This window comes from Canis lupus, chromosome 17 (assembly GCF_048164855.1).
Source record: "Canis lupus baileyi chromosome 17, mCanLup2.hap1, whole genome shotgun sequence".
NCBI classification, from domain to species: Eukaryota; Metazoa; Chordata; class Mammalia; order Carnivora; family Canidae; genus Canis; species Canis lupus.
This window is the reverse complement of record NC_132854.1, coordinates 56,499,721-56,527,050: the sequence shown is the minus strand read 5'-3', so window position 1 is coordinate 56,527,050 and position 27,330 is coordinate 56,499,721. Positions and strand designations below refer to the sequence as shown.

General features: G+C 41.0%; 1 protein-coding gene and 1 long non-coding RNA gene across 7 annotated transcripts in view; one reads left to right on the top strand and one right to left on the bottom strand.

Annotated features, from left to right (window-relative positions):
• LOC140608167 (uncharacterized) overlaps positions 1-27,330 on the top strand; it is a 36,240-nt gene that overhangs the window by 3,525 nt on the left and 5,385 nt on the right. The window contains exons 4-7 of the long non-coding RNA XR_012010191.1: positions 9,630-9,734; positions 10,518-10,597; positions 21,268-25,365; positions 27,271-27,311. This is a non-coding gene — a long non-coding RNA (uncharacterized lncRNA). The remainder of the gene's footprint in view (positions 1-9,629; positions 9,735-10,517; positions 10,598-21,267; positions 25,366-27,270; positions 27,312-27,330) is intronic.
• The window catches only part of LRRC63 (leucine rich repeat containing 63), a 37,717-nt gene continuing 30,575 nt past the window's right edge, over positions 20,189-27,330 (bottom strand). For 5 of the 6 annotated variants that reach the window (XM_072783076.1, XM_072783074.1, XM_072783071.1 and 2 more), the window contains exons 9-10: positions 25,097-25,336; positions 20,189-21,390 (exon numbers count right to left, since the gene is read on the bottom strand). In XM_072783076.1, coding sequence (XP_072639177.1) covers positions 21,204-21,390; positions 25,097-25,336 — 427 coding nt within the window. In that variant the 3' untranslated portion in view covers positions 20,189-21,203. The remainder of the gene's footprint in view (positions 21,391-25,096; positions 25,337-27,330) is intronic. The other variant, XM_072783077.1, reaches the window with a different exon arrangement.

Here is a 27,330-nt window from a genome sequence, read left to right as displayed (position 1 = left end):
GCCTTTTCGCTGCTATATCATATTTTATTGCACTAAAATATCAAGATGCAATTATCGATTTTATAGCCTACCATTGGTGGACATTGAGCCTATCCCACCTTTTGCTGTTACAACAAAACTACGAACATTCTCAGACACATCTCCTAATATACGTGTAAAAGTTTCTCTGTGGCACATACCTAGATGTGGACTAGTCATTTCAAGGATATAAGCATGTCAGTACTTTCCAGGTAACACAAAATTACTTTCAAACTGGTTGCACCAATTTGTCCTCCCTTCAGCAGTGAATAAGAATTCCTGTTGCTCTATATCCTTGCCAATATTTGGCATCACCTAACTTTTGAATTTTTGCCAGTCTGATAGGTATTAAAGTGATATGATAGCTCATTATGCTTTCAATTTGCATTTTGCTAATCATTTGCCTGGATCTCTGCAGGCTGGTTCCTTCCCTCTTGTCATTCAAATTTGAACTTAAACAACCACCACCTGGAGACAACTTTGTCACTCAACTACATTTATTTTAATTCTTACCATCTGATATTTCCTTTTCTCTCTTTTTAAAAAATATTTGTTGGCCTATTTTATTCCTTCCTACCCAGGCTTGTACATGGTAGCTGTTGCATAGATTTATTGCGTATTTGTTGAGCCAATGAATGGGCTAACTTCAATTCTGTTCAGACCAATACTTACTGGTTAACGGTGCTAGCTTTCTTTGTGTTGGATTCATGTCTCTCTTTCGTATTGCTTTTGTTCTCTTCTCATACATTCTCCATTGTCTTTGTTTCCATTACTGTCCACTTTTCTCTTTGGTTTGTTTGTTTGTTTGTTTGTTTGTTTGTTTTTTCCACTTTTCTCTTTGGTCTCATTCTTGCTAAATTCTTTCTTCTTGGCAAGGTCTCTCTCTCTTGCCTACACCCTTGTTTCAGGTTCTCAACCTTCAGGAGACCCTACTCAGATCTTTCAAAACCAACTTCTCCTGTACCCAGCTCTCTCTTGCCCTGTTTGGCATCCACTAGGGCAATGGTCACTCAGAAGCAATCTGGATTCTAGAGGACAAAGATGAGAAGACCAGACAAAAGCATCATTCATTCAAGTCATCTGCAAAGAACCCAGAGAAAGAGCTCTGTGGGTCCATGTCATTTGTTAGAGGTGATTAATTCTAGAGGCAAAAGTTACATACTGTCTGGAGCTCATTTCGACTTTAGCCTTCCCTCACCTATGCTGTCAAACTTCACAACCCTGGTATTGCAGTAGTAGGAAATAAGGGTGAATATACCTGGGAGATAGAGCGATGTATCACCCAACAAAGTTTTAAAGACAAATAAGGGGTAAGGAAATTAATTTTGAGTAGTGGAAGTAATCTTAATTTTTGTGTGTGTGCGATACTTTTCTGAAATATACTACCATGTTACTTCTATATTTAAAATTCACTAGAACACAGATTCAGCTTTCATCATATTTTTCAAATGTTGTTCTAAACAGCAGTTATTGAATGCTGCATAAGCATGGCAGATTAACAACATGCTCCTTTCCCCCTTAGGATCTTATTAAAATGACTGGAGAGGAAATAAGAAAATTAAAAAGTCCAAGAGGACAAAGTGAATTGGATAAGAAACAGCATCAGATGAAAGAGACTTCAACAAAATTTGGGGCTCTAGAGGATTTGTAACTAATGTTGGTTACGTGAGCTCCCTCTCGAGAGGGAGCATGGTGGCAAGTTAGGGTTTTATTTTCAGACCCACAGAAAGGTTCTGAACAAGTGTGAGGTGCCATGAGGCAAGGCTGAGAACCCGGAATTTCTTAAAAATCTGTCGGGAGCGGTTAAGACACCCTTCCCTATCTTTGTGAAATTTAGGCAACTGCCTTCTTGCTGGACTGAGAGACTGGAGGCTTATTCTTTAAAGAAATTGAACTTAAGAAACTCAGGAGAACCACAGTGAAGGAGATTGGGGAGAGACAGGAGTACAAGCTGAAGACAGGGGAATTAAGTGAAAATCTGCCCTTGGAATAGTAGGCTCTTCACTCCCTCCCCACACTCTGCTTTCAGGAAGTTGGCAGCCAGGCTTACAGTCCTCCCCAACCCTGGGGTGAAGATCAGAGGATTCTTCACTGGACCCTTCAAATGAGCCTAGAGAAAAGATCCCAGATGCTGACACTGGAGGATCCTCCAATGAAAAAGCAAACTTGCCTATGATCTCCCTGAGATGAGGCCCCTAACCATCCACAGCTAAGCTTCATGCTCAACTACAAGTCAATAGGCAACATCATCAGACATTTTCGAGTAGCTTCCAAAATGAAAGGGATGAGAGAAAGAGAGAAAGAAAGAGAGAGAGGGAGAGAAAGGACATTGAGGAAACAGATTATGCTGAAAATAGGAAAAATAACTTTAAAAAGTCAATGTTCTGTGGTGAAGGAGAAAGGATGAGATTATAAAGGGGCAGCACAAGGGGGATCTTAGTGGTGATGTATTTTATGGGATCGAATGACAGAGAATTATACGAACACTTTGCACCAATGTCAGTTCCTTGGTTTTGATATAATATTTCAAGTATGTAAGATGTAACCATCGGGGGATACTGGGCAAAGGGGTAAGAGGCACTTGGCACCTCCCTGTACTATCCTTGCAACTTCCTGCCAATTCTAGAATTACTTCATAATAGAAAGTTAAAAAAAAAAAACAAACCTAACATCCCCAATGAATTATGAGAAGACATTGAATCCAAAACAGGAATGAGAGCCTGTAAAAGTAAGCAAAGGAAGAAACATTTCTTTGAGGTTAAGAATGATACTTTTCCAAAAAATTAAAAGGCTACGAGATCATATGGAAGAAATCACACATAAAACAGAAGTGAAGTTATAGCAGTGGATGATGTGAAAAATAAAAGAGATAGATCCATCTAGAATGTTCAATATGAACTACCAAGACTTTCATTCAGAAGAGAAAAGAAGAGGAGGAGGAAGTAGTGAAACGAGACAAAGCAATGCGACGAGATAAGCTCTGGGAACTGGAGGGCCGAGTTCCAGGTGACAGCACTCACGGACTGCCCAGCGCAACAACCCAAGAAAGACTCACAGCAAGACTCACATCATTATGTAGCTACACGACACGAGAGATAAAGGTTCCAAAAACTTCCGGAGAGAGAGACCAAAATAATTAATAATAATAATAATAATAATAATAATAATAATAATAAACCCCAGCAATCTACAAAGGCTCACGAGTCACCACATCCGATTGCCATCCAGAGTTAGCAGACAAGGAGCCTCGCTGAGCCACAGCGCTCTTCCACCCTGAATTTATAAGCTACACACATTGAGGTGAGAAGAAAGGCATTTTCCAAGCCTTCACATGCATTGCCTTCCTTTTATACTTCCCTAGGAAACTACCAGGGTGTGTGGTCCATCAAAACAAAGGGATGCATCAAGAAAGAGGAAGAAGGGGGTCCGGAAAAGAGAAGATCTAGCACGGGAGACTGGCAGACGAGAAGCCCCGACATGGCAGTGGACAAAAATGATGGGAGAAAACGTGTTCAACAAGCACGGGCGGGAGACTGTCCAACTTGGAGCAAGAGGCCAGGGCTCCTGGGAAAAAATGCTAAAAGTAGCTGATAGGTTTGGGTGCCTGGAATACGTTACTGTTGAGCACGTGACAATAACGAGGGGCATCTGGGATGGCTCAGCCATGCATTGGGTGGACCTGCCGTGCAGCATAGTGGTTTCACCAGTGTGATTACTGGGTTTTAGAATTTTAGAGCTGCAAGATGTTTTAGACATCATAAATCCGTGGACTTGGACATCCAGATCCTTGGCTTTAAGGTTGAGGATCCCGAGAACCTGCAAGTTTTGGCACCTTGCCCAGGTATGCAGTGGCTGCAATGCCATATGAAGTAGAAGCCAGTTGTCTTGACTCTTTATTATTTATGACTAGTATTTTTTGAAATTCCTAAAGGAAGATGAATTTTCTCTGAGGCTCCTGCTGAAGAATTGTCAGGCTCCTTGTGTTGTAGGGATTCAGGAGAGGGGCCAGGTTGTGTCCTGGGTAGAAGCGTAGTGTGGGGAGGCTGAGCACGGGCTTTCAAAACAGATCTGGGTCATGTTCCAGCTCTGTCTCTTACTAGGAGAGTATCTTTGGAAAAAGTGCAAAGTACTTAAATTCTTAAAGTTTCGGGCAGCCCGGGTGGCTCAGCGGTTTAGTGCCGCCTTCAGGTCAGGGTGTGATCCTGGAGACCCGGGATCGAGTCCTGGGATGGGCTCCCTGCATGGAGCCTGCTTCTCCCTCTGCCTGTGTCTCTGCTTCTCTCTCTCTGTGTCTCTCATGAGTAAATTAAAAAAATCTTAAATCTTAAAAAAAAAAATTCTTAAAGTTTCTTGATAAACATTCCACCTCCATGGTTGCTATGAGGATATAGAGATACAAAAGCAAACTCTTTGGTGATCCCTCTTGTGGTAGGCAGATTAATTGTCTCCCCCCCCCCCCCCCCGCAAAGATGTCTCCATTCTAATTCCTGGAACCTGTGACTATGTGATGTTCCCTGGCAATGGGACCATTAAGATTTCAGAGGGAATTAAGGTTGCTAATCAGCTGATCTCGAGGAGGTTGTCCGGGATTACCCAGATGGCCTGTGGCCATCACAAGGGTCCTCAGGAGGAGGACAGAGAACAGGAAGCATCAGAGAGATGGCAGTGTGAGGATCACTAGGCCTGCCACAGTGCTGGCTTCGAAGATGGAGGAGTGGGACCATGAGCCAAGGAACGTAGGCAGCTTCTAGAAGCTGGAAAAGGCAGGATAATGGACTTATCCCTAGAGCCTCCAGAAAGAACACACCTTTGCTGACACATGACATCAACCCAGTAAAACCCATTTTGGACTTTGGAGCTCCAGAACATGAAGATAATACAGGTGTTTTGTGTTAAGCCATGGATCTGCCGTAATTATTTACAGCAGTGGTAGGAAATGAATAGACCTTTCCTCTGAACATCATGCCTGCTCCCCCAGAGCCATCTTTACATCATCTTCTGGAAGATGCAGCTTTTTGGAGGATGCGCCTCATAGTGGTCTGAGCAGAATCTGCTCTTAACACAGGCCAACCAAAGCAGAAAGGCTGCTTCCTGGGGGGCGGGGAGGGGGCGTCGCTTCTGTCTTGCTGCTTCTCAATTCCTTTTTGCTCACTCAGAGCTGAATCAAAAGCAAGGGCTCATATTTGGGACCCATCACCCTTGGGAATGCAGATGTACCCTAAAAGAGCCGGTGATCTGAGAGTTGGGTTTTTTTTTCTTTCTCTTGCCTGATCACACCTTTTAATTAGAGCTGCCCTCTTTCCAGAAAGCAGCTGCCCTCTTGCAAAGTGTCAGATGCTCTTTGCCAGGAAAGGGTTGAGAGAGGGAGGCAACCATGAGCTTCCTTGTGGTGACTGGAGGTGGTGGCAGACGGTTTGTGGTCTCTGCCCCTTGCAACACCCATCATCCTGTTTGCCACAACCCTCTGATGCAGTGTGAAAGCCACGGAGTGCCTCTGTGTGACCCACTTCCCCACACTGGAGCACAGGTTGGGGTGGAGGGGGAGGGTTGCATGTTTGACAAGCACGTGCTCCTGAAGTTCCATCCAATTTTCAGCAGCAGAGACACCATCATGTGATCATGGCCAGTGGTGAGTTTCTATAAGAAAAGGAGGAAAGGCACAGCTGGGCTCCACCTGGTTTCGGTGCGTCGGTGCCCGCAGCTGCCCTGGCGCCGCTGATGCCTGCGCTGACTTGGGCTGTGGAGAAGGGGGGCACAGCAAGCTTCCTCCTTGTTGCTCGGCGTCAACCATCTGTTCCTACTTTTGGAACGAGCCATGGAAGCGTGGGTTACTTTTAGCTTCCCCTTTTTCTAGATCGTTCCTTTCCTTTTAGAAATGAAATAGCTAAGGCTGCCTCCTGGTAGAATAGGAAAGCATTGCCCCCCACGCGCTTAGGGTTTCTGTCACATTTGCGCCCCACGCAATTCAGAAGGACGACAAAATTAAACTATTAGAAAATGGGGAACTTGTGTGTGGGAGATGCCTGGGTGGCTCCGTGGCTGAGCAGCTGCCTTTGGCTCAGGTTGTGATGCAGGGCCCTGGGATCAAGTCCTGCATCGGGCTCCCCTCTCCTTATGTCTCTGCCTCTCTCTCTGTGTCTCTCATGAATAAATAAATAATCTTAAAAAAGAAAAGAAAAGGAAGTGGAGAGTTTCAAATAAAATCCATTGAGATAAACCATAATAAGGTTCCGTTTTCCTCTATCAACTGATTAAATAGGTCAAAGGATAATCCTCAATGGTGTTGCTGGGTGTGTGAAATGTACCCAGGTAGGAGGTGCAGATTTTCCAGAAAACAAATTGGCTTCTTGTCTCAGGAGCCCTCAATATGTTTATGTTTATAAACCCAAAATGATACCATTTTTAAATCCATCCCTTTAAAACTCATGCTTTCAGTTTCCTCACCTGTAAAATCAAGTGATGAATAGACACTATTGAGTGATGTGAGAAACAGAATAACGGATAACAGGCACACAATGGTGTGCCTGGAGATCCTGAAGCATCATAAAAGATGAAGAAATAAGAAGTTTTTCAGATAAAAATTGTTGCAACATCACAGCATAGACATTTCAGGCATTGACAGTGCCATGTGCTCGAGCAAACCTAAAAAACACTTTAGGAAGAGAGCTTTGGCTCATCCACTTCCCATTCAGCTCTTGAAATAGATCTCTTAAGGTGTCTCAAAGTTATGTAAATTGGAGATCTTGATTTAATTCAGACATATTGTCATAAAAAAAGGGGTAGGAAAACATAAGAAAACCGCACGTATTATTTTTATGGGCTACTTCTGTGCCGACTTAGTGTTCTGTTGAGGGAACATTCTGGTGAGCACCCTGTTCCTGGAATTGAGTGTTTAGTGTGGGCTCACCACCCTTTGTCAGCAGACTCTGTTGTAGAGCTAGGATATGGGTCTATTTGAAGGTTTTCAAAGAGCTTTGAAGATGGAACTTTCTGGGCCCCCGAGGAAAGGGAATCCAGATGCTTTGGCTGGGAGCTGTGGGCTGTGGTTTAGATAAGGAAATCAAGTTCTCTTATGAAAGTAAAGGACTATAGCCGTTTGGGAAGACGGTAAAGATGGTGTGTGAAAGGAACTCACAGAGAATAGAGAATAGAGAGCTCTAGTGGTTCTAGGATAGGGACCCAGTGACCTAGGCCCTGAGCAAGAGAGAGTGGCCAGGATGGGGAGGAGACACTGTCAAGGGGGTAAGAGGAAGGTCCCAATGAGTAGACTGATAGGCCTACTATGAGTAGGTGCTGGGTCCCTCGCATGCACCCAAAAGCCACCTTAAATGGGGCCTTCATCGCCGCCCACCCAGGCTTTACCTGTGTGGAGACCACCATGCCCTCCATCTCCGAGCTGCCTGCAGGAGGAAGCGGGCTCCTTGCCAGCTGACAGACTAACAGGGCGACCCTAGCAGTGCCGCAGGCTTGCTTCTGTCCAACTGCCCTGTGCAGACACCTCCCCACAACTTCCCAGGATACCTGTAGACCCAAAAGGAGCATCGGGGGAGCCCCTGTCCTGTGCTTGGGCAGGGGTCCTGCCAAACTGAGCAAGATCTAGACCAACCATCAGGCTGAGGGGTGCGTAATGGCATCCCTGATACCTTCATAACAGAATATTATTTTCCCACTTCTTTTAAAAGGATTTGTCTTTACACAGGAAATACTATCCACTGTGTCCACTGAGACATAGGAGCAGCTGCAATTCCACTTGCTCCGTCAAAGAGGGGCGGGCAAGGAGCTGGATCTAATAGCCAGGATAACAAACACCCTGTAGTATCCTAACGGAATGAAGGCAGTTGGAGTCCAAATACAGGGATGTCTGAGGGCTCCTTGAGCTTTGCCAAACGGAATACTGTAAATGATTTGGGGTCTCTTTTTGGGCATATCTCCAAATAGAAAGGGAAATGAAAATGAAGTGAAATGAAATTGGAAAGTGATAGGATGATATATGATGTGTGATGTTACAAAGAAATGCCCTTGTCCAGATGCTGTTTTAAGAACTGTCTATGATCATGCTTTCTGGGCCAAGAGAATCCTTAGTTAAGGTCAACTGGAAATCTGGTGTTTGAGCAGATATTTCTCAATTAGATAATGACTTTTGGTAACTGTCTCTGTATCTGTCCCAGGCCTTCGGGAGACTATCGATCTGGTCGTTGAGCCAAATTTTGCATTACTGTAAATTGCTTGGGTAATTCTTACTTTTTTAGGGCCTCACTTTTCAAATTAAAAGTGTATGACAGAAGCAGGAGTGACCCGGGAATCAAAAAATGCAATTAATGTGCATCTCTTTTTAGTACAAAAATTTATACAACCCATAAGCTAGGGGAAATTGAGCTAGAGCAAAAGCAAAGGAGGAAAATCAAGCTATTATTTCTACCATTCTAAGTAAGCCCATTATTCTCACCGAGCTTTAAAAAATTATAAGTGGTTTGGCTGAGTTCCTGAAGAATATGGCCATTTCCCCCCATAAAGTACCAACTTAAGAGAAATCTAGTCAAAATCCTATTCTGGGCATATCCCTGGCCTCTGCAGAATTTCTAAACATCAGCTCTCTGTATCTGAAACATACTGAACATGTAACTGGTTCAGATTTTCCTAGTGGTCCCACAAATTCAGCAAGTGAAGTGGATGTGGAAATGTTGAGGAGGGTCAGTCATTTCAAACCTGACGTGACACTTGGAGGACTCTGACCCCAATTCTTCTCATGCTCCAGGGGTCAGGAAACGTCCTTTTCAGTTTTCAGGGGCAGCTGGGATAGAAATCCTCTCAAAAGGATTAGGGAATTCCAGGGCCCTGGGTTCAAGCCAGGCCTGTGGGCCTTGTGCGGCCTGATGGTGAAGTGGCTGGGGCTGCTTCTCTGAGCATCTCTGAGCATCAGGGACCTGGCAGGCGAAGGGTGGAGGCTGCAGGGGGGCAGCACCGGAGTAACCTGAGCCTCGTTTTCCTCAGTCCTTTATAATCTCTTCCAAGGACAGGTTCTTTCCTGCCTCTGCATGAAGTCTCTGGTAGGTGCCAGAAGTCCTTCCTACCCTTTGGGGTCATAAGAGCAGTATCACCACAGCAGCAAAGCATCCAGTCGGGTGTGACAGTCACACTGGAAGCTACTAAGCAAGTGAGAATAGTGTTGGCTCAGGCCTGAGGCCCACAGGGGGGACCGGCCCCCCATCAACTGTGCCGCCCGCCCTCTGGCCACCCTCCCCCAGCTTGCTCTCCCAAAGCTTAGTGGATGGGAGACCCTTTCCAAAAGGGATTGGGAGAAAAGGACACAGTCTTTGTCACTGGCACTGTCGTGATGGGGAATTGGGCCTCTGGCCTTGGTGGATGCTCCCAGCTCCCAGATGACGCCATCTGGGGCAATTCTGTGGCTTTTTTGGAGAGACCCCAACTCACCAGGAAGAGGGAGGGTTCTTTTTTTTGTTTTTGTTTTTGTTTTTAGCAGTTTATTTGGTTCATTTTAGTTTATTAGATGTTTACAAAGCAGTACGTTTGAATCATTCTTTGTGTCACATTCTATCAACTTCGATCAGGACTTTGGGAAATTTAACCTGCGCTTTTCTTTTTTCTTTTAGTATGCTTTTCAGGAAGCCTTGAACAGTGCCGGGGATAAACTTGTAGTAGTTGACTTCGCAGTCACATGGTGTGGACCTTGCAAAATGATCAAGCCTTTCTTTCATGTGAGTATGAAACCGGTTCTGCTTTAGAAGAGATTCTGTGTTTCTCGGGTTGGTAGTGGCAAAGCTGGCCATTCTGAATTACCCTCCTGGCTAAGTCTATCAAAAAGCAGTTCATGAAACAATCAGGTGGTGGTTTTTTTCCTCAAGGAATTTGCAGCTCTGGGTAAAACCATCCCCTCATTTTGACTCTTTAGTCTTGAGCTTCCTGGGCACCTGGGCCATGTTTTCTTTCCATGTTTCAATGGGGAACCTCACCTCCAGCGGGCAGCAGAGACCACAGGGTCCCAGAGACAAAAAGCAGATGTAACTCAACTGTTGTGGAATGTTCTATATATGACCTGGATTTGGAAACTTATCATTTTACTTTATTTATTTATTTATTTATTTATTTATTTATTTAACTTTAAAGTTAAAAACATTTAAAAACAGAAACAGCAGGAGTCCCATCTTAGCTTCGCATAACAGCTGCTAACCAGCAGCAAACAACAGCTTAGCAACCTTAGACAAGGTGATATCAAATACATGCATAAGGTGCTAACATGTCAACAAAGAGAAGCTGAGTTGGGGAATTATTCTGACAAAGACTCAGAGGCAGAACTGGGCCTAGCAGGTGAGAGCTAAGGGTTGCCTAGTATTGTCTGTGGGGAGCAGGGACTATGATGAATTCTGTCCTGGTAGATGTTGGGCACCAGATAGCAAAACACACCTTGCGTGCTTACGTCTGTTCCTAGGCTTTCTTGGTTTGCTGGTTCAGAAGACTTTTTTTTTCCCCTTCCTTTTCAGAGGTATAAGGAAGAAAACAATTGACCAGAAGTGGTAGCTTTCTTCCTTCCAGTAGGTCATATAGACCAGCGTTGGATGAGGTGAGAAAAGCTGACTCCCCACCCCACCAGCCCCACGGGATCATGGGCAAATCAGTTGGCTTACCCTGGCCCCCAGCCTAACATATAAACCTAAATGAAATCAGGTTTAAAAGAGAGTTAAGGGCAGCCCGGGTGGCTCATCAGTTTAGCGCGGCCTTCAGCCCAGGGTGTGATCCTGCAGACCTGGGATCGAATCCCACGTCAGGCTCCCTGCATGGAGCCTGCTTCTCCCTCTGCCTGTGTCTCTGCCTCTCTCTCTCTCTCTCTCTCTGTCTCTCATGAATAAATAAATAAAATCTTAAAAAAAAAAGAGAGAGAGAGAATGTTAAGAGGGCTGCCTGGGTGGTGCACTTGGTTGGGTGTCCAACTCTTGGTTTTGGCTCAGGTTGTGATCTCAGGGTACTGAGGTCTCTGAGTTCAATATAGAGTCTGCTTAAGACTCTCCCTCCTTCTTCTTTTGCCTCTCCCCCCAAAATATTAATCTTTTTTTAAAATTTTTATTTATGATAGTCACAGAGAGAGAGAGAGAGGCAGAGACACAGGCAGAGGGAGAAGCAGGCTCCATGCACCAGGAGCCCGACGTGGGATTTGATCCCGGGTCTCCAGGATCACGCCCTGGGCCAAAGGCAGGGGCTAAACCGCTGCACCACCCAGGGATCCCTATTAATCTTTTTAAAAAAGGAAGTTAAGACAGCTTGAAAGGAAAAAGAAATGAGCTAAAAACACATTACTCTAGTAAAAGGAGTATGTGACTCTTTCCTGATGTAGTTGATTGGAGTGCATTACAAGCTGTATTTGTTAAGATTAAGTTTGGTTGGAGATAACAGAAATATCCAAAATATTGGCAGTTGGTGCCTAAAGCAAGATAGAAATTGAATTCTCTTCATTTATAAAGTGGGCATACAAATTTGACATGGTGGCTTATAATGTCACAAAGATGTAGGCCCCTACTTTCTATTTTCAACATCACTTCCTGGCCCAAAATGGCCACTGGAACTCCAGCCATCCTGTCTGCATTCCAGGTAGCAGGAAAAGGGAGGGATCAAAGGGCAAAAAGGGTCTTCTCTCAAATCAATCTGTTCTTTTTAACCAGCCTTCCTGGTATCCTACCAATGCTTTCACTTACATTTTATCGCCATAACTTAGTGGTTGGATCTAGCTGCAAGGGAGCCTGGGAAGCATAGTATTTTTATATTGTGAGGCAATTGTGCCGAGTCAAAGATCAGGATTCGATTCCAAGGGAGAAAAAGGAAAAAGGAAATGTGGTGTGTAATCCACTTTCCGTACACACGTGTAACACTAAGAAAAAATGATGGCTTTAAAAATTTCTCCTTTCCTTTGGGATATTAACGTGCTTTGCAAATTATAAAATATTTAGGCAATGTAATCTGCTTTACAATGAATGGTATGTAGAGTCTGAAGTGATGCCAAGACAGTGCACTATTTGATGAGACATTAAGTGAGCAAATTAGGAGTATTCAAATCATAGAGTCTTTTTCTCCTGACAAATAACTTAAAGAGTGTGAGGAAATACCTGAATTCTTTTTAAAATAAAGAATATTCTGACAATAGATCAGAATATTCAAAATTGTGAAGTGCAATATATTATTAGAGTCACTTTCTCCAATTCTGTGGAGTATTTATCCAATTGAATATATAGAAAGTCTCTGCCATGTGCCAGGCACCATCCTAGAAAATGCCTTTAAAACCAGCGAAAGGGAAAATAACATATCCTATTTTTTAAAAAGAAAAAAGGGACAATTTATCAGGATGCAAATTCCATGAGGACAGGAACTTTTGTCTGTTTCATTCACTGCTATGGTTGAAGTGTCTAGGACAGTGACTGGCGTACAATAAGACCTCAATAAATATTTAATTGAATGAATGAATGAATGAATGAATGAATAAATAAATAAATAAATAAATAATAAACAAATTCATCCAAGAAAATATTGACTTACCGCTTACTCTAAAAAAATACAACAACAACAACAAAAAAATTTCTTGGGGGGAAAAACCCCCACAAATCAACTCAAAAGTATGTATATGTCTGTTTTATAAAACAGGTATATTTCCGAGGAGCAGAACATTACATCATATTTATAGCTGACCGTTTAAAGTTGTCAAATGAAGATTTGTTTTGTAAAACAAAGAATCCATGCATAAAGGGAATAATCACCCTTGTTCTATTTGGCAGATCTGGATTTTCAAAAAGGGGCAAGTGCATAAGGTAGCCTCAACTCCACTTTGACAGAATATGAATTCATAACCAATATGCAGTTTTAAAATATCATATCAGTTCTATAAAACTATTTTTTTCTATGACAGTTATCAGCTTGGAGAATTGAGTGAAATTAAGTTTTTTTTTTTCAAACTTCTTCCTCTGGTGAAATAATTAAGGGAATCATTCCAGAGATTCCTTTTCTTCTTCATGCCCAACATCCGTTCTGCTAATTTTACATTCTAAATATTTTTGCAAAATGTCCTTCCCTGCTACCACTCTCATGCCTGGTTGGAAACCTCAGCACCTTCTCTGAATTTTCCAATCTATTTAAAATGCACAATTGATCGTTTTATTCTTCTATTAAAATCTTCAGTGACTCTTTAGCAGCTAATGATACTTCTTAGCACGTCGCATGAGAGCCTTATGGCCCACCCTGTTTATTTCTCTGACCTTAGGCCTTGTCTCCCCAAATCCTCTGCTGTAAACTTTACATCAACCCAGTCCATTTGGCTTGACAAATAGGCCCTCAGGAACTCTTCCCTGAATCTCCATGATCAGCTCTGTGCTACTTCACTGTGCTCCTGCCATGCTGGGCATACCTCTGTCTTGGAACATTCCACATTATACTTTATGCGGAGAGCCTATATTTCATGGCTCCTAGCATCTAGTTGGTGCTCAATTAATCCCTGGTGAATTGAACTCAATGGAAAAAAAAATGATCTCCAGGGAACACTTTTTTGAAAGTTTTATTCAAATAAAGTTGATGTGATTATTATTTATTTTCTTTCTTCCACTACAAGACACAGAATCTTCATGTCTCCCCAGAACGGCCCTTTGGCCTCCCACACACATGTCCTCCAAGTACCATTTTCTGATCAAACATACAGCACTTCTTATTGGTGAAAAATAGCAATTCCTGATGTGTCAGAAAAGAGTGGCTAGATCATCAAAATGGCTTGGCATTTTTGATTTGTGCAGTTACCGGTTTCTGAGATTAATTGCATTTGGAACATTTGCATTGTTTGCTAGCCAAAGGAATCCTATTTAAAGACTAGAAGTGCTTAACTAAGCACAACGTGGGGAAAATGGAAAACAGGTTCAATTTTTTGCCATCAATCTCTCCTTCCTCCTTGTCCCTTAAATGTAATGGAAACAACAAATAATAATAATAATAAATCAGAGATCTTCAATTGGCATCCACTCAATTGGAAATGTCCTTCTGTTGATCATTGAAAAATAGGAGAAATTGGAGATGTATGTGTTTAAAATCAATATAAAAAGAAATCATAATGCCCTTGAAGGCAGCCATCAGGGTAGAGGAGAAGAGAGAATTGGGTTGAGTCTGGCAAGATACACACCCTGACATTAAAAATAAGAGCTACCTTTTTCCGAGCACCTGCTCAATGCCAAGTCCTGCACCAGGTACCTTGTCAGTCATTCCTGTGAACCTCGGGCATGGCCTCCATCTCTGCTCTCCTCCACCTTATTGGAAGTTAGGACCCTGAGGCTGGGGGTTTGAGAGGGATGGAGTTGGCCCAGCAGAGTGCCCAGTCACCGCTTTGAAATAGGACACTCCTTGGGCTTCCTGAGCAACCAACTCTGGGGCCTGGGGCCAACCCTGGAACCTGCAGGAAGTGGAGTGGTGCACCTGGCCTGCTCCCTGCAGCTGTGCCAGCCCGAGGCTGGAGAGTGCTCTGGGCTGCCTTGGTTGGGGGTCGGTGCTCCCCCATTTCCACCCCCTGTGTCTCTGGCAGATGGTGACACCACGGAATCTCTTCAAATTGTCACATGTGGTGTGTTGCTGGAGGGGCAGTTTATGGGAGACAATAATCCAGGGTACAGGCCCAGGGGTATGAATTCAGTGAAAGTAAAGCACTTCGCCTACACTTAGTTAAGAGGATGCTTGAACGGTGACACCAATAAGTGACTTCTGAGCGCCCCAGGGCCCAGAGCATGTTACATACTTCTCCCTCCTTAGGTTCCAAGCAGGAAATGACAATTCCCAGCAACAGGGGACTTAGGAGGCCCTGCCGGCCCATCCCCGACACCTACCTTGTGCCACAACCAACTAAGCGTGTAGGTTCCGCACTGAGTCCTGACGGTGGCCCAGAGGACAGGGCAGAGAGCAACCAGAGCTGGCATCCAGTTTTTCTGAGCGAGGCAGAGTATTCCTTGGAGCTGCATTGATCAAACCTTTGAGCTTAAAAATTCTGCTTTTTGAATAAGTGCATAAGTGATAATATTCATGATCGCTGCTCCAGATGAGACGCCAGCATTTTGTCATAAACAATGTTGGTCTTATAGAAGAAAATCCCCCAAAGGTTGAATTATTATTATTGTCATTATTATCATTATTATTATCATTATTACATCAGTGAGGTCATACGGTATGTGTTCCTGGATGTGGAGACTCTGTATTGTGTGGGTATCAGTCTTCTTCGATTTCTAACAAAAATTCAAAACAGCTTACAAAACAACTAAAGGTTTTAATAAATACTATAGAAAATAAACATATAAGAATAAAAATTATTGAACAGGGGCACCTGGGTGGCTCAGTGGGTGGAGTGTTTGTCTTTTGGTTTTGGTTCAGGTCCTGATCTCAGGGTTGTGGGATTGATCCTCGCTTTGGGCTCCACACTCAGCTGAAGGAGTCTGCTTGGGATTCTCTCTCTCTCTTGCTCTCTTGCTCTCTCTCAAGTAAATCAATAAATCTTCAAAAAATGTATTGAAAAAACTAGCAATGAGTGGGGACTTTTTCTTTGAGATATATTAAGATGTGGTTTCAATTAAAATAATTAAAACAGTATGGTGTTGGCATCACATAGACAAGTTAATGGAATAGAGTAGAAAGTTTAAAAAGATAGGCCTAATTATCTTAGAATTTAGTGCATCATAAAGATGGCATTTCAAGTTGGTTGGATGAAGCTTCAGTAGGTAATGAATGGGACACAACTTCCTAGCATTCTAGAAATTTGGAACAGCACCTCACATCCCATACGAAAGTAATTTTGAGATGAATCAGGATTAAAATGTAAAATAAGTGAGGATGCCTGGGTGGTTCAGGAGTTGAGCGCCTGCCTTCAGCCCAGGGCATGATCCTGGGGTCCCAGAATCGAGTCCCACGTCGGGCTCCTCTGCCTGTATCTCTGCCTCCCTCTCTCTGTGTCTCTCATAAATGAACAAATAAAAATCTTTTTTTAAAAAAAGTAAAATAAGTGAACTACAGGTGGATATTTATGTAATTTGGGGAGAAATGTGGACTTGCTAAGTTTAGCAGTAAGAGACGAAAACATAAGGGAATAGATTGATTAGGACCCACATCTGCTCATTTTCCCTTAACCCCAGCCCCTGTAACCACTGCTCTCCTCCCTGCTTCTATGACTTCGACCTTTTTAGAGTCCACATATATGGGAGATTTTTCATTTTCAGTATTTTTCATTTGGTGTTTGGCTCATTTCGCTTAACATCCTCCTTAGCATAACACCCTCCCAGTTCATCCATGATGATTTTATAACCTAAAATTTAAAATCTTAATGTCAAAAAACTCCCCACTTGGAATAAAAATAAAAGGCAGGGAGTTAATGGAGGAAAAAACCTTTCATCATACATGGCGGGAGGCTAACGTTCTCAGCATACATAAAGCATTACAAACCAACAAGAGGGACATATGAATAGAAACATCAGAAAAAGATGTAAAGAGAAAAATCACAAAAGATGATAGAAGTATGACTATTTAACATGGACTCATATCAACTTTGTTAGTAATAAAAGGAAGTAACTTAATCGTTTGCATTTTCTATCTAATTGGCAATGTATATAGTTAATTAGTTACCTGAAATCAATGATGTTGTGGGTTTGGGAATTTGGTAACAAGGGCATCTCACACGCTGCTGGGGAAAAGCTGAACAGATATGAGGGTAACAATTTTATCTTAAGAATAAAAAGCTTTAGGGATCCCTGGGTGGCTCAACGGTTTAGCGCCTGCCTTTGGCCCAGGGTGCGATCCTGGAGTCCCGGGCTCGAGTCCCACGTCGGGCTCCCTGCATGGAGCCTGCTTCTCCCTCTGCCTGTGTCTCTGCCTCTCTCTCCCTCTCTCTCTCTATCATAAATAAATAAATAAATAAATAAATAAATAAATAAATAAATAAATAAATAAATAAAATAAAGAATAAAAAGCTTTAAATCCCTGCACAATGTCTATCTAGCGATCTTAATGCCAGAAATTTTTATTAAAATAAAAGAAAAACAAATCTAGATTTTGGCAGAGATTTAGCTTGAAGAGTTTTTATTAAAGTTATTAAATCTATTGTTATGATAAACGCTGAGGATAGTTTATTCAGCAAGAGAATTTTAAATGAGCAAGTTAGATCACATCCATGATGACTTATCAATATTGGATATAAATAACCTAGAAAAATGTTTGCAATATATGATTGAGGCAAGAAAGACAGAAAAATTGTTTTGCACACAGATGCAAGTATTCTTGAGCAATAGCTTCTATAATAATTATGGGGATCCCTGGGTGGCGCAGCAGTTTGGCGCCTGCCTTTGGCCCAGGGCGCGATCCTGGAGACCCGGGATCGAATCCCACATCGGGCTCCCGGTGCATGGAGCCTGCTTCTCCCTCTGCCTATGTCTCTGCCTCTCTCTCTTTCTCTCTCTGTGACTATCATAAATAAATTTAAAAAATTTTTTAAAAATAATAATTATGACGAAAATACATGTATAATTTAATTTTGTTATTTAAAGATTTAGTTCACCTTTTTCTTATTTATTTATTTTTTTTAAGATAGAGAGTGAGTGCACATGCCCATCACCCTGGGGGAGGAGCAGAGGGAGAGGAAGAAGCAGACCTTCCGCTGAGCAGGGAGCCTGTTGCAGGCTCCAAACCAGGGTCCTGGAATCATGACCTGAACCAAGGCCAGATGCTTAACAGAACGAGCCACCCAGGAGCCCATGTTATTGTTATTTGTAACAGCTTACTGGGTGTTAGGAATTGTGGAGGTCTCCGATAGTTCTAGATTTTAACTGCCCAGAACATTCTTCCTTCCCTTAATTTTCTTTTTTCTTTTTTTAAAGATTTTATTTATTCATGAGAGACAGAGACACAGACACGGACACAGACACAGACACAGACACAGACACAGACAGAAGGAGAAGCAGGCTCCATGAAGGAAGCCCAATGTGGGACTCGATCCCAGGACTCCAGGATCACACCTGGGCTGAAGGCAGGCGATCAACCGCTGAGCCACCCAGACGTCCCCCTTCCCTCAATTTTCAATTCCAGAACTCTTCCTTGGAGAGAATCTCATGTGTTTTGGGAAGAGCTAATGCCACCTTTCCCAGTTCCAGAGATGGGCATGCGGCTCAGTCCTGGCCAATCAGACTATTCCCTCCATGAAGCTATAGAGCTTTGTTCATATGTGAACCTGACCTGTGAACCAAGCTGAGCCAATGAAAATCATCCCTAATCTGTTTTAGTGTCATAGTTGATGCAGACAGTGCACTTTTCTCAAAGGTTCCTGACATCCCAGTACCTGAACTTGGAGTCGTCCCTGGCCATCCTTGCTACTTGGAAATGAGGCAAACTTAAAAGTGTTGCTCAAGGATAGGTGACAGATAGTTGGATAATGCCTTCATGACAGTTGGGAGTTCCTGAACTGGCTGCGCCTGAAGACACAGGCCAAAACGGATACGAATACACTTCCTTCAAGTGGGTTTCTGTCATTTACAATCAAGATTTTCTTGTTTGTCAGTCATGTGTTCCAGACGTTTTCCTGTGTGTCGCTTGTTTTTTGACCTTGTCTATGATGCTCTTGGATGTACAGGGATTTAAATTTTTTTTACATAGTCAATCCGTTCATCCTTTCTTTTGGGCTGCATTTCCTGCTTTATCTATCTATCTATCTATCATCTATCATCTATCTATCATCTATCTATTTATTTACATAAAGATTTTATTTATTTATTCATGAGGGACACAGAGAGAGAGAGAGAGAGAGAGAGAGACAGGCAGAGGGAGAAGCTTCCCATGGGGAGCCCGATGTGGGACTTGATCCCAGGACCCCCAGATCACACCCTGAGCCGGAGGCAGACACTCAACCACTGAGCCACCCAGGTGTCCCTACATTTCCTGCTTTAAAAGAGCTTTCTGATTCTAATTTTATTTATGTATGTATGTATGTATGTATGTATGTATGTATTTAGTTAGTTAGTTAGTTATTTAGTTATGAGAGACACAGAGAGAGAGAGGCAGAGACCCAGGCAGAGGGAGAAGCAGGCTCCATGCAGGGAGCCCGACGTGGGACTGGATCTGGGGATTCTAGGATCACGCTCTGGGCCAAAGGAGGGCGCTAAACCACTGAGCCACCCAGGGATTCCCCTGATTCTATTTTTTTAAGAAAATTTTAAATATTTTTTATATTTTCAATTTAGACCTTTGAGGAATCTAGAAATTAATTACTGTGTGTGGTGTGAGGCAAATAATCCCATTTTTAGAAAAGAATAATATAGGGCACCTGGGTGGCTCAGCGACGAAGTGACAGGCTTGATTTCTGCTCAGGTCATGATCTCAGGGTCCTGGCATCCAGCTGTGGTCAATCTACAAGCTCAGGCAGGAGTCTGCTTGAGGACTCTCTCCCTCCCCTTCTGACCCTCCTCCCTGCTCGTGCTCTTGCTCTCTCTAAAATAAATAATCTTTTTTTAAAGTTATATGTAAACGTGCACATATACACATGTACGGGTTATCTTTGATTTTCACTGGGTGGCATAACAAGGAGAACTTTTTGTCTTAGGTTTCGTTTTATTTTCAAATGTTTGTGTAATAAGTATATCTTGGATCACTTAGATTCGAGATTACGCTAACCATGAGGAAACAATGAGACTGGGCTCTAAGCGTGTATCATATTTGTCCGAATGTCTAGGTGTATTTATTTTTCTGTAGCATCTCTAAGATATTGCAATTTCCTCTGAAACCTGTTCTTTCTTCCCTATCTCAATTTATTTTATTCCCTATCTCAATATATTATCCGGTTACTCAAAGCAAAAATCAACATTTTTTCAATTAAAAAATAAGTGTACTTATTCTTCCGAGAAATATTTCAGGGTCAAAGGTGAGTATTAATAAGCTGTATGCCACTAGATTTTAATTTTATTTTTTATCTTGTTTTATAATTATGGATATATTAAATTTTAATACATGTATTTGTTATTATGCTATAAATACCCCCTTCTGATTACGTGTGTGATATGGTAATTACTTCTATATAAATAATTTCATTCTTTTGCTGGTGAATATGGTGTATACTTCTCAAGCAACATTTTCTTATTTCTGCTTAAAATCAAACTGAACTTCAAGGAGAAGCACATGAGTATCCCAATTTATTGAAATCAATAGTCAGAAAAAAATATTTTGCCTGGCTTATCCTATCTTTGATTTGAATAGTACTGAATGAAACACACACATACACCTGACATAATGTGTATTTTCTGATATTCTCTAAAGATAAGACTCCTGTATAAATTTCATTTGATTTCATCAAGTTTCATCATTAGTAATGATATTTTGGATTTAAGTGCACATAAAAATATGCCAAATATGAAACATTTCTATGCCATTCTAAAATTTAGTCATTTGAATATCAAAATGCTTTTACCTTCTTCTTATCAAACACTAATTCTTCAAGTCTCAAGTTCTACTGTATTCATACGTTGCTCTGGAATGTAATTTTGTAAGTTTTACTTTATCTTCTTGCCAGGCTATCATCAAAGGCTGTTGAATCCTGGCACTGGCCTATGGAATCAGGTTTTGTGAGATGAAGGTCAGGATAACTGACCAGAGATTGCACCAATTTCCTAAGAGCCTGGGTGATGAATTCAAATAACTAAATACAGGGCTGGAATGGGTCTTTTATTCCCTTAAACAATCAACAATTGAAATGGTTGGCACTGGACAGATTTCCACCGAAATTCACCAAGAGAACTTGGATACTTGACTTCGAGTCCATATGTGGCACAAACCCCACTGATGACTTTAAAAAGCTAGCTTACTACTTGGAATGGGTGCACGAAAATGCCAGTTGTAAGATAAACCCTCTTCTGCAAAGTTTTCCATCATTTCTCGTTTTCTGGTAAACATGCTCTGAATGAAATTTTCTAGATCTTTGCTGAAATCCAAAGACCTTTAACTATTCCTTCTTAAGTAATTATTCTGCAACAATTCCTAAACAGTCACAAACTTTTTCCAGAACTGGCTGGGATTACAAAGAAGAGTTACAGAAAATAGAACCTATACTCTCAAAGAAATGAATTACTATGTCCCTAAACCTTAATGGCTTTTAAAGCGGGACTCCTAAATGATCACATGACTTATCAACTCAGAATTTAGACTATTATTCCACTAGGAATATTCTCTGAAAAAAAACTGCTTTCTTTCACTTTTCTGTAGCAGGAAGAAGAACAGACATGAAACAAAACAGGAAGGTGCGTTGCTCCAGAAACATCATAGGATCGGATGACTTGAAAACCTTCACCAAACTTGGGACCGTTACACCATTCACATCTAGATGTGCTGCAATGGAGGACACATCAAATCAGTATTTTAGTAAACATCTACTGAAGAGAAGACATTATATTTGATGCTCTGTGAGACTCACAGTAGTATCAAATAGGACCTTTGTTATTGATCTTACCATCTTAGTTGAGGAACGAAAACATACGCAAGTACAATTAAATGCTAAAAAAATAAAGTAGATAAATATATATGACACTCCTAATTTTCTAAGAACAAAGAGGTATAGATGCATAGTAAGAAAACACTCTGAGGATAGATTCCAAATAGAGGACAGTAATTATTCTTGGTCAGTGCGATCACAGGAAATTTGACATGCTTTTATAAATGTTTTTCCAAATTTTCTATAATAAATATGCATTATTTTTATAATTCAAAAATAAATATATCATTTTTAAAATAAAGAGACTCCATCATAGCCTAGTATAGGATTAGTGCCTCTGTGTGTGTGTGTGCATGTGTGTGTGTATATATATATATATATATAGAGAGAGAGAGAGAGATTTGAGAGAGAGAGAAAAAGTGCATGCGTGCACATGTGAGCATGAAAGGAGGGAAAGGGCAGAGGGAGAGGGAGAAGCAGACTCTCTGCTGAGCAGGAACCCTGGGATCATGACCTGAACTGGAGGCAGATGCTCAACCACTGAGCCATTCACATGCCCTTAATTTACTAATTTTAGATTAAAAAAAGAAAAATTTAATATAAAAATGTATACATGTTAAATTTTATATATAACATCTCAAAAGAGAGATTTGATGTAATGTCTTGGACAACTTTTTATTGCAATACATTTTGTTTTACTTCATATTAATAGCATTATAGTATTCCATAATATGGATACACCATAATTTATTTTATCACTTTTTTTATTGGTGCACATTGAGGCAGCAATTATCATCCCTATGCCCAACTTTGTGTTCACATGTAACTATTTCTATGAGACAGATTCTGAAGATTTAAATTTCTGTTTCAAGGGGTAAGTAGGATACCATCCAACTGCATTCTACAAAGCTTTCGCCAATTTACAGCACTACTAATGGTATATGATAATCCAGTTTTGGGCCATCAAAGACAAAAAGTTTTAGAAAATTTTTATAAAGATTTTGTTTACTTGAGAGAGAGAGAGAGAGAGAGAGCATGAGCAGAGGGGAGAGGTAGAGAGAGAGGGAGAAGCAGACTCCCCACTGAGCCTGGGATCATGACCTGAGCTGAAAGCAGATGCTTCATTGATTGAGCCACCCTGGTGCCTCAAAGACAACATTGAATGTCCATTTATTTATTTATTTATTTACGTTTTTTTAATTTAAATTCAATTTGCCAACATACAATCTTTTTAATCTTGATAAAATAGGTAAACAAAAAATTTGTCATTGCTATTTGATATCGCAGTTCCTTGATTACTAGTGAGATCTAACACGCTTCATTTTTATCAGCTCTCTCTGTGTCATCATCCATGAATGGCATATTCCTATCACTTATACACTTTTTTATTGGTTCTATCTTTTCTTCTTGATTTCTTGGAGACATGTATATGTGTCAACAGCTATACGCATTGCAACATCTTCTTAATGGCTTTCATTGGTGGTGTCACATTATGTGGAAAATAAACACTTGTCAAATTTATAAAACATGGTTCTACTGTTTTATTTTTTGTTTTGCTTAACGTATCTTTATCATGCAGTCATACAGATTAGCCTCCTATACTTGCTTTTAAAGTCTTTTAAAGTTTGCTTTTCCTATTTAAATCATTAATCCAACTGAAATTATTTTATGTATGATAGTGACATGCAGATAACAGAAATATAACTGTACATTTTTTCCCTATAGGTGGCCAAATATCTCAGTATCGCCTGTTGAAAAGTCTCTCCTTTCCCTACTGATCCACAAGGCTATTTTGTCCAAGTTTTCACATATGCATGAGAATGTAACTGGACTATGTCTTCTCTTTCACTGGTTAATGTGTCTTTCCTTGCATGTAATACCACCTGTATTACTTTCTCTAACTTTATAATACATCTTTATATCTAGTCAGCAAGTCCCTTACTTTGTTAGGCTTCTCTTTCAGGCTTGTCTTGGCTATTTTGGGGTCTCTACTTTTCCATACACATGTTATAATCAGCTTATCAAGTTTCTCAGAAGACTGTTGGGGTTTTGACCAAAACCACATTGAATATACAGCTCTATTTGGGGAGAATTGATACATATTTTTTATGTTGCATCTTATTATACCCAAAAATGTATCTCACTTAATTCAGACTTCTTTACCTTTTTGTCAAGTTTTAAGTTTTCTCTCTGTACATGCTTTGTACATATTTCGATTGATATATTTCTAAGTATATCATGTTTCTTTCTGCTATTATAAAAAGTATCCCACAACTATTACATCTCTAATTTTTTTGAGAGAGAGAGAGATTGCCCACACATGCGTTCATGGAAGGAGGGGCAGAGGGAGGGGGAGAGAGAGAATCTTAAGCAAACTCCCTGCTGAGCACGGAGCCTGATGTAGGGCTGCACCTCACAACCCTGAGATCATGACCTGAGCTGAAACCAAGAGTCAGATGCTTAACCGAATGAGCCACCCAGGTGCCCCCACATCTCTAACTTCTTTGATGTTTAGTTTTAATTATACTTTCTTTCTTTCTTTTTAACACCACACCATAGACATTGTTATTATTATTTCATGTCATGAGCATTGACTCCTCAATGGATTAAAATTAAAAACTTTAGGTCCTCGTCCCCTTTTTATTGGTAGATTATTAATAACCTTTCTCCATTTCTTTGATGATTGCTAGTCCATTTAGGCTTCTGGCCTCAATATAATTACTCAATATAATTACTCAATATAATTAGTAATTGATATTACTAATATCAATATTAGTAATTTAAATACTCCTGGGAAATTTTACTTAAGCATACAACAAATATTGGTTAGATCAATAATATAAACACTGATGGGTGTAAACATAGTTTTAAATTATCTGAAGGAAGTAAGAGATAAGCTGAGTGGATTCCCCATGCATGGGGTTTAAAAACCCTAATCCTGATATTAGGCAATGATTCTCATGCTGGCATTAATCCCTGCACATCCCTGCTCTAAATATGACTGCTCTCTTTTTGGTCTCTAGGAAGTCAGAGTCTAAAGCATTTCCCTGCATAGGACGCCTGGGACTAAAGAACCCTCTTTTGGAGGAAACCACTTCCATGTCCTTAGTAATCCATAGAAAAAATTAATACCACAACTGGATAGGTGTTGCCAGTTACACCTCAGTAATTCGTAACTCACCCTGGAATTAAATAGTAACTTGAAAATATTAATAAATGGGCTGAACTCAGACAATATTATTATGCCTGAAGAGCCAGAAGAAGAAATTTGAAGAATGCTATGTATGTTCAAGGCTGGGGTGTAGGTATGTTAATAGTAAAATTGTCACCTGGCCTCGAATGGATAATATTTTAAATGCTCAAAAGTGTGTTTTTATTAAAAGGACTTCAGAGGTGCAGTCCGGGTGGCTCAGCGGTTTAGCGCCGCCTTCAGCCCGGGGTGTGATCCTGGATACCTGGGATCGAGTCCCACGTCAGGCTCCCTGCATGGAGCCTGCTTCTCCCTCCGCCTGTGTCTCTGCCTCTCTCTCTCATGAGTAAATAAATAAATAAAATCTTTTAAAAAAATAAAAAATAAATAAAAGGGCTGCAGAATTTGCTCACCATTTTAGTAGCTTTTGAATTTCCACTGGGATCGTATCGTAATGTTTATGTAGATTATTTTTTAAAAAGAAAAAAGAAGTAAGTTGAGTGAGATGCTGTGGGCTATTCAATGAATTTTCTTTCCAAAGAATAGGATGAGTGTAAGTATTCTCAAATTGGATTTTTTTCAGGTTAAGCTTCAAAATCGCAGGAGGAAAACTCGTTAGATCATTCCCATCAACATTCAGTTTTTCAAGTGATCTGCAAATAAAGGAAACCAAAACTAAAAGGTATTTATGCAATTCATAATACTGAAGTAAAATTCCATCTCAGTGTTCCTGCAAACTGGCATCAAACACAGTAGCAGTAAAATACAAGTGTTTAAGTGCTTCCTCAGAATCAGAGAATTATAAAGCAAATGAAACACTATATTATCATGCAAATAAATGCATTTGTGTGACTGGTAGAGTTAAAGTATGTACTTTGGGTCTTTGTAACATGTCATTATGGAAAAAAGAAAAATATAGATAGTGACACAAAGAAAGAATATATTTTCATAAACAAACTGAACATCAGGACATTTTTTCCCTCCAAGCCTAATCAAAACAGTGAAATTAACACCATCAAAATGTATCATGTTCTATGTCCCAATTTTGCTTTCCCATCACCTGAATACTTTGGTTTTTACTGTCAGTTGCTCCTTTGTTCAAAGAGAACCAACATTACTGATGTTCTCATTTTCTACTAGTTGTCTTGATGGTATTTGTTTGTTTGTTTTACAGACACTCATCTCCTTCCTACTTAGTGCTGGAGACAGAAAGAAAAAGTATCTGTTTATGAGGGACACATAAAAACAGATCAAGGGGCACCTGAGTGGTTCAGTGGTTGATTGTCTGCCTTTGGCTTCTCCCTCTGCCTGTGTCTCTGCCTCTCTCTGTGTCTCTCATAAATAAATAAATAAAATCTTTAAGAAAAACTAAACCAAAAAAAAAAAAAAACAGATCAAAGGCTAGTCCAACTTGTCAAAAGTGCTAAGAGGGAAGAGGATGACATGAGGACTTTAGGTCCTAAGTTGCTGAGGACTCCAGATTCTCGTGTGCAGTGTAGTTTCTCCCTCACACAATTTAAAGTCTTTGGTTCTGACTCCTGCTGACAGCATTAAAACATGGTCAAAGAAGGGATTTTAAAATAATGACACTAAAAAGATGGCACCTCAACTGTCTTCATCCTTCAGCCACCATCTGACTATGACACCTGTCACAGTCTGGGAAAGGTGAGCAAGACCTCAGGAGTTAGTTTGGTCCCAAAGGAGAGCCCTGGCATGGTCACTCTTCTCCCTCTACACCAGACACAAGCCTTGGGCCCAGTGACAAAGAGCTCTATGAACAACCAGAATAAGTGTGCTGTACTCTAGGGAGGTGCCAGTGAGGGTCCCCGAACACCCCTGGAGGAGGTTGCCCTGCCTGAACTGCTTTATCTTGAGGTTTCACCAGTGTGCGTTCCTCTTTCCTCTCGAGGAGCTTTGTGGAGTTTGATAGGCTGGACAATCTCTAAAGCTGGGAGAGCTCCACGTCGAGACAGCCTTTGCAGCTGAGCAGAAGCCGAGAAACTTCCATCAAGAAACGCTCTCTGGAAGTTGCTCTGAGAATGCTTTTGGTCTTGAGCAGAAGACACAGCAGCCAGAAGAGAAAAACTAACAAACACACAGAATAGTGCTCCTGAGGCAACTGTGCTCTGTGGAGGCAGAGAAGGAGTCAGGGAAACACGTAATAAAATTCACTTGACAAGACGCACACATGCGTGTACACGCACACACCTTCTTGAACAAATACATCATTTGTAAAACTAAAGAATTAAGTGGATGAACTGAAGAAGAACGTGATCTTCCTAAAGATCTGAAGTAGAGGCAAAGACAAAGTAGAAGTAACTCAAACAGAGCAAAAATATAAAGAAGAAGCATGAGAAAAAACTACATCGATGCCACAGAGGATAGCTCCAGGAGCCCTAATGTATAAATATAGGTTGTCTCAGGAAGGGAAAATGAAAGAGATGGAGAAGAGGTGATGGTTAAACCTATTTCTTTGACAAAAAAAAAAAAAGTTTAAGCTGGTGATTAAAAGTGTGCATTGCATTCCAGGAGAGACAGGTGTGATACTGTGATTTATGAGTAATACATATTTGGTCTTTGTCCACAGTTCCTGGCCCTGGTCCCAACACCCTTCAGTCTTCTGAGCAGGTAAGGACAAGGGGAACAT